Consider the following 21747-nt stretch of genomic DNA (forward strand, 5'->3'; position numbering starts at 1 on the left):
ATAATTGAGAGTGTAGACGAGCCTAAATATTAATATTAACCAGTTGCGGGTAGAACGAAATCTTTACGTAAGCAAGCACCGCGTGAGCGCGGATCACTTTTGTGTGAGTAGACACAGGGAGCAGACGGGCCGGTTGAAAGCGGGAGCGATGTCGTGAGTGTGAGGGACCCGGCGGCGGCGGCGGCGGCGGTGGTGAGGAGCCGAGGCGGGCGTGATGGCCTGGTTCAGACTAGAGATGCCACGAATATTCGGCAACTATTCGGTATTCGGCCTATTCGGCCTGTTTTTTCAGTATTCGGTATTCGGCCGAATAGTGCGTACTATTCGGGCCGAATACCGAATAGTAAATCATGTAAAAAATGACTTGTTATTTTAATCAAAATTGTATATTTATTTCCAAATCACAACATTTTAGTACTTAAATTAATCAGTAGTAAGTTGTGCTGGATAAAAACGAGCATTTCAACATTTTTTGGTAGCCCACAATTGCGCTTTTCATTGTAACCACCCTCAGAAAATAACCTCTAACTATAAACGCTACTTCCAGGTGAAGAAAGATAAGTTTTTGCAAATTTCAAAAGGTTCGGGTATTGTTTTTTGTTTGCTGACCACCACTTGTAAGGATCGGCCATACGATCTAGGCGAACTATTATTAAATAAAAATTCAACATCTTTGTCACAGCATTCTGCCTCCTAATAATAAGCATTCAGACAGCAGTTACAGCGAGTGCGAAGCTAAGTGACTTTTCTATTATCTATTTGCCTCTTTATTAATATTTTTGCGACAAAATGATTGCGTAAAACTATGCTACATATAGTTTGATTCTAGTCTACCCTCAGTATCTGGCCCTGAACCTTGTAGTATAGAAGGCAAGTAGAAATTTAAATACTTGCTTTTTATTCAATATACGTACCTATTTAATTATTTTAATCATAACGTTCGTTGCATAAGCCATATTGTATAATAACTCCACTCGCCCAAAAGCGCTCTTGGAATGGACATGCATGACATCTTCAAACCTCCAAGTCCAAAACAATGATACGAATTAACGAATTTTAAAGGTCGTTATTATTCTGAGATAAATTCGGCTAATAGCCCATCACTACTATACGGTTCTGTTTCTGTCAAAACCAAACTCTGTGAAGTAAGTCTCGCTAATCTGTGGTCAAAAAAAAAAAGAAAGCAGTCATAATTTTGTCTTTGAAGGAATTTATACTCCCTCCGAGTATTTTCTGTTTATAATATTATATGTGAAGTTAAATGGATATTTGGTGAATAAAAACTTTACCCTAGAATACAGTTACACCGGAAGAAACGTCCACTATACTTGAAATTGTGATGAACGACCAGAAAATGAAGTTTCAGTGAATTGTTTTGGTACTCATTCAACTATATTGATTTATCTCGTATGCCAGTGACCTCTTTTTCAGATTTGTAACGTGTTACTCGTAAATAATTAATTTCCTCATTTAGGAGGAATTACACTGATGATGTAGATAAGTGCGTGTTAATTGTGGGACACAGAGAGATGTGCGGCTAATGAGTTTTTGCTAATTAAGTGGACAGCAGTGGAGTGCAGTGTGTTCGTTATGATCTGCTTATTATTTACAAAATGATGACGCCGCTAGAGGAAAAGAAAGATGAAAAGGTAAGATAATAGTTTGACAGAGTAGAGGTTCATCCACTTGAAGCTCAGGCCAGTAAAGTAATATTTCCTATCAGATTATATTTCTTCCATATTTTTGTCACTGTTATTGAAAGTATTAAGAATCGAAAAAAGCTCTAGCTCTGCCTTATATCAATTTTGTTTATATTAAGTATGTAAAAAAAGCCTGGTACCTGTAGGAGAGTGCTGTGATTATCTTTTCTTAACCAAAAGTAGCAACACAAATTGTGAAGCTATCCAGTTGATTTGTTAGTATTGAAAGTGGGAAAAAAAATCATGATGCGCTTTATGCTTTATCCTTCTGGATCCTATGCGATAAGATGTAACCAGGGATTGAATCTGGCTCCTTCGGCATAGCTGTCTGGGTAACTATCCACTACACCATTAGGTTGTCAAATGATAATGATGTCCTGGTTAGGTATCTCATGATCTACTAATTGGTGACTACCTAAGACAGAAGCTCATGACCTGATGTCCCACAGATCCGCATGGGCATGGTGCAGGTGTCGGACGGCAAGTCACGGCCGCGGCCAGCGCGCCTCGTGCTCACCATGGAGGCCATCACGGTGCAGCGGGAGGTGCTGGTGCCGCCGCCCGCACCGCGGGACAAGAGTGTGCCACATGCTCGGGTGAGTTGGACAAATAAACAATTATAACTATCATGTCCAGAATAAGTGTAGCTTGTTAAAGTTTATGTTATTCAATATGAGTCTTGTATGATTGAAGTTAGCAGGTCTATAGGTAACAGTAAACTTTAAGATGCAAATAGATAATGGAGAACAGGAAGTCCGTATTCTATGACTGTGGGTGTATGTGGCGCTCATAATTTTACTTTGCATTTACCCAAAAACTATTAAAGATTCAATCTCATTCTCTGATTTGAATCCATATCCATGGGCCAGAGACAGTTGGAATATGTGAATGCATTATCTGACTAAGCAAACACTACTTGTGAGACAAAAACTTGAATAAAATTTATTACATTCATACAGCAATGGAAACATTTTCTTTTATAATACAGATTAGGTAGACGTGTACTCCATACACCTATCTATCTATCTATGCATCTTTGTATAGTTTCAGTATTGTGTGTTTGCTTCTCTGCCACCACACAATGTTTATTAGTTATCCAGTTCCAATTTCCTGTGGGAGCAAATGTTGTATCAACATTGATCATTGTGGGTTTCTTTGTTAGAAATTGTTTACAGTAGCATCTACCTATACATGTGGATAAAGTGTTATGAGATTTACGAAAGTATGGTTGCATTCTTTATCAATTTTATAACTTGTGGGAACATCAGATAGTTTCACTTTGTTTCAAACTTTGCAAAACAATAACTAATTAGTTCATGTAGATTTATCATGAGTTATTTGGCAGATTGGATTATGTCTGCCTGAAATCATCATAATTCCTCTTTCAAGAACTTACATACATAGGTGACCTACATGTTTACATACTCATACATGCAACATGTTTAAGAAAATTGAAAAAAGCTTGTAAAAATTGTTTTGTCTGCAGATTATGAGAAACTTAACCATACCCACTTTTTCTACCCACTTAAGTTTTTTATAATAAATAAATAACCAAGAACATCAATATCAATTCATACAGCTTCACGAAACACTGCCCTAATAAGTATATTATTTCTATTCTTATGTCACAGATTGCTCAATAGTTGCTATGCATTAATTTTAATGCGGCGATACGGTTCGCGACAGCGAAAACCGGGTGACTTCTCTCCTTCTGACTACCTTTTTGGGGATTACAGCCGTAAGCATATTATTACATTATTTGTGTGTGTATTAATGTTGCATTTCCGCCCGCCCCAGGAGCGTATGGTGCAACTAACGCGGCAGAAGGTGGGCGGGCTGGGGCTCAGCATCAAGGGCGGCGCGGAGCACAAGCTGCCCATCCTCATCTCCAAGATCTACAAGGACCAGGCGGCCGACCACACCGGGCAGCTGTTCGTCGGAGACGCTGTCATCAAAGGTTAGTCAAATCAAAACAAATCAAATCATTTTATTTGTCTAGATGGCTGTGTAATGTCTAATAGCAGTTTATGGACAACTGCTGCCGCTACCAGTGTTTGTTATCGACGTAAAAAAACGTCACTTTATAGCGATTGGCCATAAACAAGGCGCCATGATTAGTGGAGTTTACCGACTTCGAAAACGAATCCGTGTAGTGGCCGCTGGATTGATATTGACCAGCTAAGAGAACTTTATGAATCACTATGGTTAAGATGAAAGACAGACAAATAATATGGATTTATAGATTTCGTGTATTTAAAGTCTAGTGGTAAAGCTTTTGTCGCTTCCACATCAAAGTAGTCCCATAAAAAATTATATGTACAATTGTACATAATGTATGTGTATGAATTAATAAAGCCAGATCTCACGGGTCTCAACTATTTCAAGCAAACACGTTTTTGCCAGCAACATATTTCTATTCCGGAAGCTCTTATCAATGGAAGCCAAATTTAATTATTAAGATAGTCTATTCTTGGATCAAGAGTAGATATCTCAGCTGTTGAAGCACCGAGGATGGCTGCCCCAATTAGCGGCTGCCGAGCTAAGACAAGAGCATTGCCTCCTAAAATAGAATACACTAGGAGATTCTAATCCTGATTTAAGCACATTATAGCCTCTGCTCTTCATTGAAATCAGAATAACAGTTTAAATATGTAGTTAACAGGATGGTAGTAGGTACTTTAATATTTTTAACCAAAACATTCATCCGCATAAAGAAGAATGGCGAAACCTGACCCGCTTTGCATAAGTTAGCTCACCAAACCTATTTTAAGTTATTGATAAAAATGTCTATTATCAGGGAAAAATATTTAAAAAAATGTAAACCATGGGGTTCTTGAGATATTAGGGTTCAAAAGTAAATTAATTAAATATTTTTTTTACGTTAAATAAGATTTTGCTGAATGGTACACGCACAAATAAGTTTTATAATCTAAATCATGGAATTCCCAATTCATAGCGCATCACAAAATGTATTACATGATTTTATTTATGCAAAGAATATCATAATTATTTTTGCACCTTTCACACTCAGAAACCTATTTTTATAAAGAGACCAATTTCAAAAATTATTTCATTATATTTAAGTTCCCGTTATCCCGAAGTAACATAAAATACTTTTTAGCCAGGAATTCCCACGGAAACACTTTTAAAATCAATTTTTAGCTCGAGGGTAACATCTAGTACAGTAGAAAGACTTGATCTTTCAGCACCTATATCTTCGTTCTCCCATGTCTCATAATAATAAAATTAATACCAGTATATGCTGTAGTCACGAACTACACATCAGTGTATGTTTCATCAATGGCCGATCTGGGTCATGGCGCCATAGAGAAATGGCCATTCTCCTTTGTAGAATGAAGTCCGAAAACAGAACAACTACAAAATGAATCTAACAAGCAGCCAACACGGCTGCCCGGCTAATCAACTGAAGCCGGCTACAATTGCGCCTATTACCGTCACACAGTGGTCAATTACGCCTCGCTACTCCGCCCGCAGCCGCGCTTTACTTGCTACTAATTAGGGCCTGTTTGATCCACGTCCGTATTTCAAACCACTGTGCAATTGTTCGCCAATTTTAGGCTCCATCCAGAGATGCATATGCAATGAGGTGTTGCATTTGCATTGCGGCTGTGTGCATAGTGAATTCAATTTGAATTGTACAATGAGGAAATTCCATGCGGAAAACTGAATCTGTTGAATTAATTTAGTTAGTTATTCGTGAGGAAAAGCTATATCCTTGTGGCGTTTTTTGGCATTACTATTATGGAGTTGCAGCGTTATTGGGACATCTCAATCTCACAATTCGGTCATCCCTCCCTAAGCTAGGCATAATCTGTAATATAGGTATCGGACAGCTGATGTATATGAATATTCAAGAGTGAGAGAGAACACGATAAATTATGTTAACACACAATCCATCGCCGGCAGTGAATGGCGAGTACATCACGGCGTGCAACCACGACGACGCAGTGAATATCCTGCGCAACGCCGGCGATATCGTCGTGCTCACTGTGAAGCATTATCGCGCTGCTACGCCGTTTTTGCAGAAACAAGGTAAAGTTCATACTTTTTCATTCATGACCATCAGCTAACAATCGTTAGCTCTGCATCGGGCTCACCCAGAAAGTACGATTATAACCTTCCTCTGCCTTCCTCATTCAACTACTACCGGCTATCCATGGCAGACTATTCGTGGTCTCCACTCATGTTATACGGTATATAAATAGCTCCCTCAATAATTCCGGCCCAGTTATATCAAAAGATTAAAATCCGAATGTAAATATGTAAATGCCTGCAGAAGTCCTTTCCGGCTTAGTTAAAACCCGTGTAATAATTAATACCAGCAAGGGTATTGTGTATGTATGCACCTGTAGTTTGTTTACATTCCACCCTCTGTTTGAATCTTTAATGATCTTGCTTTTTATAACGCTTTGCGGCCATTTTCTCACTGAAATTTTAAACCAAATGCTGCTTTACGCTTTTTGAATAGACCCATCTGCAAACCAAATCTTTCACTTTGCAGACTGTTTGGAAAATGCAGTAACAATCAACAACAAACGTTGAATAATTTATCAACCATGCCCCAATTCTTCTCTATGCCTTTTCATAAAGGAGTGTAGACTTTACCCGTCAGCCGTTTATCCTTTCTACTTTCACTTTGAGCCGTGCTGGATTAACGGATAAGCTCTCATCCTCTCATTTTTGAGGCTGTGGGTTGAAATCCTGGCATGTACCAATGAAGTATATACAAACAAACCGTGTGCTCTTGCGGTTTAGGAAAACATAATGAGGAATCTGCGCATCGACATTCTAGATGGGTTAATAAATGAGTACAGTGCACTTAGGGTAAATACTAAATTGTACTAGGGCTCGCATTACTGTCACAAGATTCACAATTACAAATATGCACAGCGAAACGCGACTGGCCTGCGATTCACCTCCGACTATCGCTTCTGTCGGGCGGGGATCACAGTCGTGAGCATTACTTGACTTTCACTTTCACTTTGACTTTGCCATTGTCAGCGGACGCGTCGGACACGGACAGCAGCACGGGCGACGAGCACCCCTCGCTGCACGGCAAGCTGGACGCCAACTGCAACTCGGAGAAGGACACCAATGGCGGCTGGCAGGTAACTATTCACTACTAATACTAACTATTTTAATGGGAGGTGTGGTCGGTGATTGGTATGAGGTAGTCGGTATCAGGAAAGCCTTATGCAAGCTTCTCTTTAAGCATCTTTCATTTTATCTTGGCAATCGACTTCTTACAATTCTTCTGAGACGGTCGGACGGACTTCTAAAGAATTTATCGTCTTGTATGAAAACTCTGAATCAATAGTGATAAAATGACATTACTCTACTACTCCAAATACTACAGATTTCACAGGGTGTTGCAAAACATGTTATATTTAAGCCTGGATATGAAATCAGAATAAAAAGTAATTCATAGTAAAAAAAGTCATGTGGCTTAGTATACCGTTTTTGCAACACCCTTTAGAGTGCAATTTATTAACTCCCACATAACATTAACCCCTCTATAATAACAAATCTCCCCTTATCTATCCCCAGACAGCAGCATGGCCGGACCTAGAGTCGAGCCGGCCCGGCAGCGCGTGCGGCTCGCGGGGCTCCCGGCCCGCCTCCGTCGCCTCCGTCGCGTCAGACAAGGCCGAGGGGACGAGGGAGTGGCAGGAGGTCGTGTCTGGTGAGTGGCGCTCTTGCAGACTATGTGATCCTGGTACCTACTGGTCTCTTCCTGCAGTCGTCTTCACCAGACAAGGTGGAGGAAACCATTGAGTATCTGGTAAGTAGCACTCTTGTAGGCTATGTGAGCCTGGTACCTACTGGTCTCTTCCTGCAGTTGCGTCAGACAAGGCCGAGGGCACCCGGGAGTGGCAGGAGGTTGTGTCTGGTGAGTAGCGCTATTGCACGCTATGTGATCCTGGTACCTATATACTTTTGTCTCTCACTGCAGTCGTCTCCATCACACAAGGTGCAGGGAACCAGGCAGTGTCTGGTGAGTAGCGCTCATGCACGGTGCACGCTATGTGATCCTGGTACCTATATACTTGTCTCTCATGCAGTCGCGTCAGACAAGGCGGAGGGCACCCGGGAGTGGCGGAAGGTGTCTGGTGAGTAGCGCTCTTGCAGGCTGTGTGGTCCTGGTAACTACGAAACTATAGTTAGAGGTGGGTTCTATTAAATGGCTGAAGATAGTGTCTGCTAAAGTAGCGCTCTTGCAGGCTTTGTGATCCTGGTACCTACGAACCTATAAAATCAGCATTTCCAAGATAATTTAATGTAATGGGTATGACTGCTCTCGACTATACTAACAAGCATTGTGTCCTGTATATTAATATCGTGTTATGTTTTATATTGCAGTACCACTGATGATGGGCTACGTTACGCGTTACGTTTTAGGAACGGATAAATTACGCCCCGGTGCATTGGAGGTGAGATTTCCTCATTATTCCCATAAGGACCTACTCAGACCCCAGAGATATGCACTGCCGCCGTTGGAGCGGTATTATTCGGTCCCACTATTTCCAATAATGTATGTATTACTTCTATCTACAGCTGTAGCCGTAGTCGATAGCTCTCAGATTTATGTAGTCACTAACTTGTGACGAAATCTATACTTCGTACAGCACAAAGATATTTACTTGTCTAAGTTTGTACACTAATGTAGCTACATACTCTACAGGGTAAAAGAGGTTAATATAATAATAATCTGTAATATCCATAGGTCCGTGGCGCGCGACCGCACATGACGACAGGGGTGATCCACGTGGAGGACCCGGCCGCGTTGTCGCAGTGGCTCAAGAGCATCTCCGACAACATCGTCGGACTCACCAACTTGCAGGTCAGTCGGGAGTTAATACGTTCTTTGTAAAATGATAACTATTATTATCTCATCATGAGACCAATGACCAACTTAATGACTTCAAAGGGGGGTCCCCGTTTTTGTGTGAAGAAAGCAACCTACACGGTGCCACTCTGACGTTACATTACAGTGATGTATGTGTTTGATATGCACCAATCATATTCATTGGTGCACAATGCACATAGCTTATCACAACTGGAAATGGATTCAACTAAGATATTAGGTATTTATATGATAGGATGTTTGGTTTGCTATGGATGTGGGGTATGGTTGCGGGCTATGGATGCGTGCTATGTATGCGATCCTGTCAGTAAATTTTCATATCTCAACTTCCTAGTGGCACATATATTCTCGTACATATATTCATAGTTATTCACCACCCACCTCCCCCTCCAGATGAAGCTGCTAAACCGGCACTTCGCGGCGGGCGCCCGGCTCGAGTACATGGGCTGGGTGCAGGAGGGCGAGGTCTCCGCGCCGCCGCAGTGGCAGCGCTACTCGCCGCGCTTCCTCGTGCTCAAGGGCACGGACCTGCTGCTGTTCGATGTGCCCCCGGTCAGTATGGATGTGGCATGCCGAGTGAGGTTATTATGGTAGTAAGTACTCCAGTCGTGGAGGATACTACAGGCGTAGTAACTTGCAGGACTTTTAAGTACCTGCTGAGGAACCCATTCTTACATATTCCGACTATCATTCACAGCCTATAACTGATTACTGTGCTCTTTCAGCTACAAACTAGCTTGTCCCTTGTAAAATATTCAAGCACTTTAGTTTATAAAGTTTCATGTTCTTACAGATGAACGTGAGCGAGCTGGCCAAGTGTCCGGAAAGCCTCAAAGTGTACCAGACCATGTTCCGCACAGTGAAGGAGAGCGAGACCGTGGACTGGAGGCAGCACTGCTTCCTACTGCAGGCCAGCGAGCCGGGGCCCAAGCACGGACCCAGGTGAGAGCGAGACAGAGCGAGCCGGGGCCCAAGCACGGACCCAGGTGAGAGCGGGACAGAGCGAGCCGGGGCCCAAGCACGGACCCAGGTGAGAGCGAGACAGAGCGAGCCGGGGCCCAAGCACGGACCCAGGTGAGAGCGAGACAGAGCGAGCCGGGGCCCAAGCACGGACCCAGGTGAGAGCGAGACAGAGCGACCCGGGGCCCAAGCACGGACCCAGGTGAGAGCGAGACAGAGCGAGCCGGGGCCCAAGCACGGACCCAGGTGAGAGCGAGATACATATATATAATATATAATCCCCTTGAAGGTATGGGGTAAGGCGCGGTAGGAATGTGTCAATACCGGTATGTCGATTGCGGCAAAAACGCCCTTCGTAATATTCGTTAATAGATGACAAAAGTGCCTCAGATTGCCGCCATTTTGTTCTTCTTTTATGATATGATGTTTACAGTGAAGGAATATGGATTCAACCAGAAAGTTAGGATCGAATCAGATGAAATCTCACCCTATTCTTCAATTGCCCGTGCTCAAACACACACTAACCTATATGACTATTTTATTAATTAGTCAAAGGATCTGGTCTGTACAGTGACAGAATATGGATTCAACCAGGAAGTTTGGATAGAATCTGATGCAATCCGCCCTATTCTTCAATAGAATAGAATATATCGAACACCACAAATTAAAACATACAAAGAGAACATATAAACTTGGAACAATGAACAATAGGCGGCCTTATCGCTAAGAGCGATCTCTTTCAATCACCGGCACTCAAACTCATAGTAACCTATATATGCCTACGTTGTCTGCAGATACTTCAGCGCGGAGACGCGGCAGGAGCTGCTGCGGCTGGAGGCGGCGTGGACCGCCAACGTCGTCAACTCCGTCATACGGCTTGGGGTGAGATCACTACCTTATATTCTTTTCTGTGAGAAGTTCCTGTACGTGGCTCTCTTGAATGGAACTTTTGTACATATCCACTGAATTTCAGCTCAGACAGCCTAGCTGCCGAGTAAACTGGAGCAGCTAGTGTGGGTGTTGCAATAACTGAGATATGCGCTCTGTTGGTCGAATTATATTCTCTTAACTTTTCCATCAAGCTTTGCTTGTCCCTAAATGGTTTTCCAATGGGAGTTAAAAGATAAAAAGTAAGCTTTCAAGTTAAAACTTATAAAAGCTTCTTTTGTGTACAAAGAGGATAGTATATAAATGTTTTGTTTCCACACAAACAGAAGAAGACATTCACGGTGGTCCACGGCGGGAGGGCGGCCGGGCTCACGCTGGATTGGAGCGCCGGGTTCTCGCTCACTGAGGGGGGCAGCACCACGCCCGTGTGGGCCTTCCGGTCAGTACTGTCTCCTTACAATGATATCGATGCTTACACAGTGACTGAAGCTAAGACATGCCTTGTGTTTCGCGCGATATTGCGACTACAGGACGCAAAAAGTATGTAACGGGGTAGAAAACCAAGTGAAACTTTGGAAGCACTATCGAGTGGGCCTTTCAGGTTCTGACCAATTACATTACTGGGGAGAAAAATAACGACTGTACCAACCAATTAGAACTGGGGAATCGGGCCTACTCGACAGTGGCGACATCTGGAATTAGCTTTGCGTTTTCCTCCCCATTACATACTTTTTGCGTCCCATCCCGGATAGAGCGTCGAAACACATATCTCTCTTGTCTACCTTATATACGCAGGCTTTCTAAATGAGAGAGCGTGACGTCACAGCTTTATATCTCAGGGCCATATGGCAGCATCATATACTTACCTACTTTTAATTTGTATCGTCAGGTTTTCCCAACTGCGCGGGTCGAGCGACGACGGCAAGTCCAAGTTGAAGCTGCACTTCCAAGACCCCGAGACTAGAGTCATCGAGACCAAGGTCAGATTTTTTATAAATAAAATACAATAAAATACTCTTTATTTGCACCAAAATAGAAGAACACACAAAATGAAACTTAAAAATAAAAACAGTACAAAAAGGCGGCCTTATTGCTTACAGCAATCTCTACCAGACTACTTTTAACCTACCAGACAACCAGAAAATTATAATATATCTGTGGACTTCTCACACACGGCCATCTGACCCCAAGTTAGCTAGAGCCTGTAATATTAAAATCGGACATACCGACATAAATACATAGATAAATGCATAATTAATACATATCATCATGATGATAATGGTCTCCACAACGTGTCCGTCGACGGCGACACCTTGTCAGTTCCTGGCATGAGCTCGTATGTGGCTTGCAAAACCGGACTTGGTCTTGAACGTGCAGATGTTGCACTGCAACTGTCCGCTTGTGTTGTAGGTGAAGTTGTAGTTGTAGGACACATTGGGACCGTTATTAACATGCACCTCATCACGACCCATCACGTCCCCACTACTGGGGCACGGGTCTCCTTCCAATGAAGGAAGGGTTTAGGCCTAGTCCACCACGCTGGCCAAGTGCGGGTTGGTGGACCCCAACACAAGCAAGCTTGTGCTGAGAAAGTTGTCGGGTAAGTGGGCAACCCAACTGTCAGATGTTTTCAAGCCGCCCGAAGGCCTCTGACTAGACTTAACGACTAACGTGCTCGTTAAAATTAAATGTGCGACTAAATTTTGAATGGAATAAATGTGTTGTTCGCAGGAGCTGGAGTGCCAAATACTGCAGAGTCTTCTCTTCTGTATGCACGCCTTCCTCACGGCCAAGGTGGCGTCCGTGGACCCCGCTTTCCTCGCCTCCATCCAGCAGGCGAATTAACACCCTCTCACCTGAGGCGTAAGGGTTAGTATCCAACGAGGATATATTGTACTGAAACATTAACGAATGAATATAGACTGTTTGTTGGCGCATTAAGGCCTAATGTTGTTTGAGCCGTGTTGTCGCGGGGCCAGGAAAAACCTATGCGTATTGGCCTACGAAAGATGACGATCAAATTCGGAGCTTATAATGTTGATTGTAAGTTCTGTTTTCGTTTGACGGTTGTAAGTACTTGGGTACTACTTGTTTTAAAACGATTTCAGTTGTTTTGTAGGAACAACTAGTATAAAAACGTTGTTTTGAACTCAAATTTGTTAAAATATTAATGATTAAGATTTTTACCGCCTTGAAATCTTTATATTATATTATGTTATTGTTCTCTGTGAAACATTATATGAGTTAGTTTTAATATCTAGTGCTAGGCGCGTTTCAAAAGTGCTTCTTCTATTTAGCTTAGCCTAAAAACGTTATACGTTTATTTATCTACTTCGAATTCTTACTAATGTTTCTTAGGCCTGAACTAACAGCGAATTTTCAACTAGTTAAATAATCTCAGAAATTCTATTTTTATTCCTTACGTAGTCTTCCTATAAATCAAATCAATCAATTATTTATTTAAAATCTGTTTCAAATTGAAAGCCAAAAGAGTCTATATTGATATAACTAAATAAAAGAGGCTAAAAGTTACTTAAATATTACAATATTTGCATTTATGTTGACTCTTTATGCTTTAAGGTGGTTTTATTTTTGACTGAATCGAATCTCGTTTAATGCTACAGTCTAAAATTAAGACTATTTTAACGACCAGGATATAATAGGTAATATTAGGTGCGGTTGGTCCCACCACTAGTGTCTTTAGTAAAATTACTGTTCCATAATTCTGTTGAAATTGCTAGTCAGTTCCGAACCGAGGATTCTATTGTTATGATTATTTTCTTATAAATGACAGGCATACAATATTTTATGTGTTATAAGCCTATTCAAAATAATTTTTTTTACGATTTCTTATCTGTTTGTGGCGCCATCTACAGACAACTTTCTCTTTAACTTAATTTCTTCCTACTCTCTTTAACTAGTGGTGAGACCAACCTTCTAGCTCTCTCCATTCTTCTTTACATCTATTTTTAACTCTAAGCTTTAAATTGACTATATTTTTGTCTTAAGAAGTGGTACAATATGTCCTACAATGCATCACCAGTTTACTATACTCCACTATAGTACCCATCTCTCAAACAAACCAAAGAACCTAATTTTTAATACTCATTTAGTGTACAACAGGTCAACTCATTGCAGTGTGTCTGGTTCTGAAGCTTACAGTTTGAGCTGTAAAAGCTTACATTTCTGTAATGTAAACTGAAATTAATGTTCATCTTGCATTCATATTCATATTATTATTCAGTAATTATTTTAATTACATAGAGTTCGCTGAGGCTCACGATTCTTGTAGCTGCAAATTGGCAAATAAGGCCAGGCAATAGTCGTAGAAATTATGTTTTAAATAATGAGGTAGGGCTAATTTATGCCCTAATTTAGAGCTGTCAAAACAGAAAATACGAACTACTAAGTTTCGATTATGAGTTACGACTCTTATGATTTTATGATTGCGTTTTATTCGATTTTAGTAACAACTGCCCCTGATCTGATATTACAATGCCGTGTGTGTGAGTGTATTGAAAATAAAATGTTATTTTAAATTTTGCATCCGTGTCAATGAACCGTAGTGCTTGCGTCATATCACTAATTTTAAGTAAAGATTCAAAGAGATTTATATAAAAGATATTATGTATTTGTCTTCGCAGTATGTAATGCTACGCAAATGTCTATTATGTTACACGTTGATATATTTATTTGTTGGTCAACTTTCATATTTTATGACGTAATGGCCGATAGAGGCAGGTATTATACCACGATTATTGTATTTTGTGTGTCTATTTAAAAATATAATATCCTGAAAGTATGATAGTTAAAATTATTTACAACTCGTGTAAGTTAAGTGTGCTTTGAGGTGAAGTGATTATATTTAAGTTTTAAAGTTAAAAGTATATCTTATGAAATGTAATTCCATGATTGTGATGCTTCTATGAACTGTCGCAAGTTAGAGTATTCCTCCGATGATGTTGGGAGCGTTGTAGTCAATTTTAACTAGAGTAGGTACTGTCATGTTTTTCCAATTGACATAATAATAGCAAATATTTTGTTTCCCAATTTAAGTTAAAAAAAATAGATTTTTAAAATAACTGAGTAATTAAACCAATTAAAACATAATTATCATAAAATTAATTCTACAAATGCGCAAAATAACAAAATTTTAATGTTTTCCATTGTCAACCATATATTAATAGTGTAAATAGAGTGTTTTGTATTCTTTTGCACTGTTACGATGTAGTATGAGTAGCGACACGCGAGGACCCGACAGGGCCTATGTCCACGGGACATAGACTATATGACTAGCTATAGCGGGCTTATTGTCTAATGTTTCATCCATCGCTATAACGTACAATCCAACAGGTTCCGTAATGTATAGTGACTGAAATAGCGATAGATAATACAGTAAGACAATAAGGAACTTTACATTCGAATAATAAAAGTAGCTTTAACTAATTATTTCGTATCGAAATTCGCGACAAATTATAATGGCAATAATTAAATACTAATTATCATCGCCACATCAAATCATTTAAAACATTATAAATCGTCCAATTGTCCAATAAACACATACAACATACCTAGTGTACCTACCAAGGAAAAATTGCTCAATTTTCGTAATTGGAATAAATTCAGTAACTATTGTCCTCCCATTCGTAGAAAGAAAAGAACTGATGTTTGACCACAACAATAATTTGTCGTGCAAATTTTGATATAAGTACCTAGTTACTTAGCGTTTCATAGCAAATAATTTAATCGATACGGTAATTTTTTTAGGTTTGTAAAATGCAGCACTGTTATCGAAAGGCATTTTTATTTCTTATGTCCCACTCGCCCAATGACCAACTTATTACTATAGTTTCATATTTCCAATATTTACAAACTCCGCACCCGTCCAAAACGATCATAGAGAAGCCAATATTGTAGCTTATCGTAGCTATGTCCACGAGGTGTCATCATGTTTTGTGGAAATTCCTGTAAAATTGTTGCCACTCTTTCCTTTAAACGATAATCGACAATTGGACACGGGGTACGTAAGTTACACTTTTGTGCTTTGTCAAACTAACAACTGTCAATCTTTCAAAGAACGAATAGAAAAAATTGGCAAACAGATACACGGACGGACGCATGATGTAGTAAATCTTAGATTTTATTTCAATAGCAGTGTTGCATTGGAACACTTAGCGAATCAATCGAATAGTCAATTTATGAAATACTTACTCAAGACTGAAAATGAATGTTGTGCGTTTTCCAAAATACCGTTTCCTGTAATTTTCTTTTAAGCGTTTATGGCAACGAAACTTTCCACTAAGTATTTCAGTGATTTGTGACCGGTGCAGGTATAATAATTATAAATTTATAAATCTCTTGTCACTGATTTGTATTTTTTCAAAAATACAAACGGTTTCGTGCTTCTAAATAAAATTGCTTTTTGAACTGTTTAGATCATGCCTTGTAAAGTAAAACACTCTACAATACGTCTACGTCTTGTTTACTTCTCTTCTCGTATAATATATATTATTAAAACATTTAATCGTCGGCCTAAATTTTAATTAATATACCTACTCCGGACACAGCCTATATTATGTAGAACTTATTTTCGATGACTGTTATGTGACATCGTATCGAGTGAATTTGTATTTATGGTATAGTAGTACGTGGCGGTTAGGATGGGTCATCATGTCATCAATATCGCCTGAGCGTTGAGACCCATCTATGTTGGTCGGATTATATTCTGGGTCCTAGAGTGTATACGGGGATCATGTAAAAATAAATGTGAGCTCGTATGCTTTCTACTTGGTCATGAATTGTGAATGAGGTGTGTTTTGCGGTTCCCCTGAAGAAACTTGTATTGTCACCTAATTTAATATTTATTTAACCAAGTCTCTGGTTCCAAGGCGAATTTGAATACGTGAAGAGTAAGGTGGTGATGATGTTTTATGGATAAAACTAAAATTGTATCATACGAAAGTTGGAAAGATATTTCGGCATCCTTGTCCACTTTCAAATCAATGTTTCCCACTTTTCTGCGAGGTGTTTTCTTCTTTAGGGGGACTAAAGTGATACATTTTCAAGTTTACCTGTTGTACCTTATCCACGGTTAACTAACGTTTACCCACGCGTAATTTAATAGTAAAATATATCTAGAAGGTTTTACATTGTATAGTTGATAGCATAAGGGTGAAAATGACGTGTATTTTATACATTACTTTATGAGGTTTAAAGGTTTGCTAAATTTACCGATGAGTCCTTTCCATGTAATGTCTGTATTATGTCATTTTTGCTCTTGTGATATTTATATTGTTGAAATTATGTAATGACATGTATCCATTAGTAAAATATAAAATACGATTGAAATCATAATACGTATCTATTTTTTTATCCTATAAGTTCATCCATAAAATTTACAAAACTTTAATTTAACCTTTAATTAGAAGCAAAGAGGCGTAAATATTGTATCAATAATCAAACTAAGATAATTCCTTGAATGAATGAAAGGAGTTGTTACCCTGTATCACGGAGTAGGTACACCGCAACTACTGGGGGACGCGCTTACCCTCAAATTCATAGACCGTATTGTAAATTTACAACAAGTTTAATATTGACTATGAAACACACGAGTTTCGACTCTTTACGTCGGTTAAAAAGTTGAAATTCGTATATCATAACGTCAATTTTAAACCTATGAATTATATATATGGTCATAGAGCTTTTTGACACTTTACAATAGGATTAGTTTTTAATGTATAAATTATATCATGTTGAAGTAGGGGTATATGAGGATGCAAACGAGTAAAACTTCATATATTTTCTAACTGATTTATATTTAATCGAAGCGTTTGGAACAAAGTAAAGCTACACATTTTGAAACTATTAGAAGCAACATTCAAACATATAGCTCGGAGACAAACTAACGGGCTTCATACAATAACATAGATCATCTACGGTTCAACTACAAACAAAGTTTATACTTTTTGTCTTATTTAAATTAATGTAAATTTTTATGTATTGGACATTTGGTATCAATTCGTTACCAGGGCTCGAAAATTGCAATTATCGTCGACGAAGATTTTTTCTGTTAAAATAATACCTGTTTGTATAGTTCCAGCAAGCGACCAGAGCTGTTTTACCAACAGTATCGTTAATAAATTATCGTTACTAACTTGAAGGTTAGGTTAGATTACCAAAAATTTTCGAACCCTGATAGTGTTTGTAACAAATCACATCGACCAGACCTCGGATCAGGATCATCCAAAAGCAAATGCGTTAAAATCTACAACACACAACATCGATAAATATATATTATTGATATAATGAAATTCATTTTTTGTATAGAAAACGAGGGTAAGTAAGACTTCGAGTACCAAGTACTTGTGCGTTTCTAATTGCGTCTACACAATTATAGTATTGAATATGTCACCGTATTAATATTCATTCATATTTATAATATCTTCTCTGCTACACTATTCAAGGGGTACATAAGCTTAGATGATTTCGATAGAAATATACAAATCTCATAAAAATAAATACATATTAGTACCTACTTAAATTAAGATATATTACTTTCACCACTGATTTTGATATTATTGTCTTCGTCTAATTATTTTTATTGTCATTTATGTTCAAAAATAAATTTCCCATTCGATAATTCGTTGAAGGAGTTATATATAAGTATTATTAATTGATATATTTTTCACTAATTGTTTTCTCCTTTATCTAAATATCATTTTAATAGACCTGAAATTGACCTATCCATTTTATTTTCGAAACGAATGATATAAGTTATTTATTGAGCAAAAATGGTAGTACAGATATGACTTTATATGTGATCGTTGGAACACGACACTCAATACATATTAGGATATAGACTTAAACAGCCGCACTTGGGACTAAATGTAGCGAACATAAAGCATGATACAGAGACCCGTTTTATTCAAGAAACTACCACCACGTTTGTATCATTTATTCAAAGAAAAATATATTTGATTTATTTAAAAAATATATATCAACATTTTTAGATTGAGGTTGGCGTATGAAGGAATACCTATAACGGTCTCTTTATCATTGCAATTTTATTATCAGACTAGATATAATCTGCAGGAAATATGCCTAAACATTTTACTATTATGTCTATATACACAACCTTTGGTAACCTGTACAGTATCTCAGCTAAAAAATAGTCGATCCAAGCATCTCAAAATGAAGGGACACTATGACAGGGCGATGTACCATCTGTCCGCGAATCCATCTTTACAATTACTGTACGTATTTAGATACAAAACGTCAAGTCGAAGGTATGTAGAATCACCAATTTCATAATATCAAAACCTTATTGTCACTAGTTAGATACATCTAGATAGGAATTTACAAATATAAGTATCCTCTATTATCCTATGAGCTTGAGTCGTCTCGAAGGGAACAGCTCTGAACACAAATATAAATAGTCTACGTCGATAGAGTAACAGTGATACGAACCTACCACACGTTACACATGTGTACATTATATTATATATAAATACACCCAGTTATTACACCTACTTTTATATATATGTATAGACATGAACATGGGAGAATACACTACACATGTTCTATAAAGCCAATTACCATTGCATTTTTATGTCATAATAATAATAATTTATCATTATGTCTCGTCAGAAATTAATCATGACACGTCCTAGTCTGTCCTAACGTATATAATTTATTATATAAAATTATTTACGACAAATATTTATCTATAGGTACAACACTGATAGTCACTTGTTTTACGGAAACCGTTGTTAATATTCATATTATGTTTTTTTCAGTTTCAAACAAATGCTTGTCAAAATGTGTACTTCTGCACAACTGTGTATTAACTAAAAAGTTCATCATTAGGTTGGTTTTTGTCTAGAACGAACGTTACGTTAATCTTGTAAGTTACATTAATTTTATTATTGTCTTAATTATGTATTTATTGTCAAATGCTTGCATTTGTGTATATTTATACCGTATACCTATAGTGACTTAACATGTTAAGTACATAACAGTGAAACAACTGCAGCATGGAAACAAACTTGCGTAATCAAGTTGAATGGGTTGTAAGGAAAAAATGTAAGGTATGGCAAATCATAATTATAAATTTTAAGGAGTCTTATTAGAATGATGGCAATCCTGGAAAAATAGGTAGCATATATGTGAAATATAAAAAGTCTAATTCAAAATCTTTATGAGTATGATTAATGTCTAGTAACTATTTAGTATCTTGATCCTGCAAGAATCATACACCCAGTACCCGCTGGGATCACAATAGTTGATCACGATGATGACAAATAATAATTTAGTTTAATTAATTAAGATTTTATGACAAACTTATGAGGACTCTAGCATTTCATTGCATATTACTTCATAAATGTTATTATTGATGTTTGAAAACAAATTAAAAAACTTAACCCTTACGATTAATAAATATCTCAAATTAAGTTTATTGTATTGGAAGGAAACCCGTGCCGCAGCAGTGGGGACGTGATGGGTCGTGATGAAGTTTAGTATTAAATGTATCTAAATCAATGAATATGACAAACTAACTTGTTTGAAGATACATTTTAGTTCAGTAGCTAGATAGGTATATTCAGACTATAATAAGCTAGGTCCAATGGTGGACTAAAGCCTAACTTACAGCTATCATAAGTATAACATCTAGGTTTACGTAATCTAGGTATATGTTTCTATATATTATAATAAATAAATAATAATTGTATTTTTATAGCACTTTGGAAAAAAGCAGTGTGCACTTTTTTTTAAACTGCGATAATTAAAAATATACTGTACGAGTATTTTCGTTACGTCTTTAAAGTTTTTTCTTAAAAACAGTTTTTTTGCCTAAAATACTCGAGAGCAAAGAATAAATTATTCTTTTCCCAAATGCTAGTTCTGTTTTACTATACCTACTTGGTATTTTATCATGTTTCTCTTTTGCTCATTACAATTATATTCTACACAGTGTGACTACTAAGGCAAGAAAGCTGGCTACTTCCTACATTAAGAATATGAACTAAATCTTACTTTAAAGTATAAATTGATTCGTTATGTTACGAGTTTCTGTAGCTGAGTCTGTATTTCAATGTTATACCGTAGCTTTTATCTACCCTTTTGTGCCATTGACATTTCGATATTAATGTATGAACAAAACAAGCCGTATATATTATAAACTTATATGTTATGATAAACATGGCTTTATTTCGTATGAATAACACGTAAAAAGCTCGAGATATGAGATTGATCAAGTCAATAACTCTAACAGACAATAGACAGAGAACTAAGCGCTAGAAGTTACTTTGAGCACGATTCCATCCAGATACAATGCAGTTCATGAGTGGAGAACGAAACAAAGAGTCGTGTCTTTGTTGATCTTTTCAATTTATTTTTATTTGGTTGGTAGTTCATACTCCACTTCTGAACTCAAATGTACTAAGTACCTATCATATTGTCATTATTGAAATTTTTCTAACGATCGATTGACTAAAACATCGAATAAACATCTAATTGTAGAACATAACTATTATATTGTCTATTAATCTAATTTTTTTTTATAATACTTATGCTTATCGTCAATTTCTTATACTTTATTAAAGCTATGTACTACTTTTTTCCTTCCTGCAACTCCATTATGTTAAGGGAAAAATATATTATTTGGTATGTAATATGTAATCTATCTACTTCATAATATATTAGGCTTTAACCAGGGTATATACATATTTTGTAACAGTTTATTGTGAGAGCAATAGTTCTCTACCTGGATCAAGTAACACGGATAGTTCCTGCTCCTGGTTAAATCATTATAAGAAAACTTTGAAATAATTGATAACTTCTGTATAAAATAGTGTCTAAAATTTATATTGTCATCAATTATATTTATCTTTTCATATTGTCAATCACGTTTAATCAACGGAAGAGTTATTTAAAAACGTCTTAAAATTTATTGTCACCTCAACAAATATTATTATTTATACCTACGAATAAACACTTAAAAATATCGTACAGCTACTGGATTCGCATCACGGACTCGACATTTAAATAAGTAAATCTGTCTATAACTATAAAAACACTTTATCTAAATCTACAAACACCAAACATCAAATAAACACTCGCCGAAGTGACGAGGCACTAGGCCGAGGGAGAACTCAACGACTACGCACGAGGGTTGTAAAAAATCTCCTAAAAGGTATAAGCTAAAGCTTCAGAACCCTATAGTTAGACAACTTACATTACATCAATGCACATGTACTGCTCCTACGAGTCACAACTAACTACCGCCGCGCGCCCGGGCACTGCTGGCTAGGGGGA

General features: G+C 37.8%; 1 protein-coding gene across 1 annotated transcript; it reads left to right on the forward strand.

The window, feature by feature from the left end:
* The first annotated feature begins 1200 nt into the window (after positions 1-1200).
* On the forward strand, positions 1201-13775 carry LOC105390526 (gamma-1-syntrophin). The gene is made up of 14 exons (XM_048633439.1): positions 1201-1649; positions 2150-2296; positions 3498-3657; positions 5628-5753; positions 6723-6829; positions 7269-7404; positions 8082-8152; positions 8446-8562; positions 8980-9138; positions 9380-9528; positions 10341-10428; positions 10761-10873; positions 11324-11414; positions 12166-13775. The coding sequence occupies exons 1-14, from the start codon at positions 1614-1616 to the stop codon at positions 12277-12279; spliced, it is 1614 nt and encodes a 537-aa protein (XP_048489396.1). The 5' UTR covers positions 1201-1613; the 3' UTR covers positions 12280-13775.
* Positions 13776-21747: the final 7972 nt, after the last annotated feature.

This window comes from Plutella xylostella, chromosome 5 (assembly GCF_932276165.1).
Source record: "Plutella xylostella chromosome 5, ilPluXylo3.1, whole genome shotgun sequence".
In the NCBI taxonomy this organism is placed as follows: Eukaryota; Metazoa; Arthropoda; class Insecta; order Lepidoptera; family Plutellidae; genus Plutella; species Plutella xylostella.

What these genes read in the sequence shown, in the direction of transcription:
- LOC105390526 (XM_048633439.1), top strand. Translation starts at nt 1,614, where the DNA reads ATGATGACGCCGCTAGAGGAAAAGAAAGATGAAAAG. An exon ending in GCCGTTTTTGCAGAAACAAG is followed by an intron (nt 5,754 to 6,722) that starts GTAAAGTTCATA and finishes TGCCATTGTCAG; the next exon opens with CGGACGCGTCGGACACGGAC. An exon ending in ACACCAATGGCGGCTGGCAG is followed by an intron (nt 6,830 to 7,268) that starts GTAACTATTCAC and finishes ATCTATCCCCAG; the next exon opens with ACAGCAGCATGGCCGGACCT.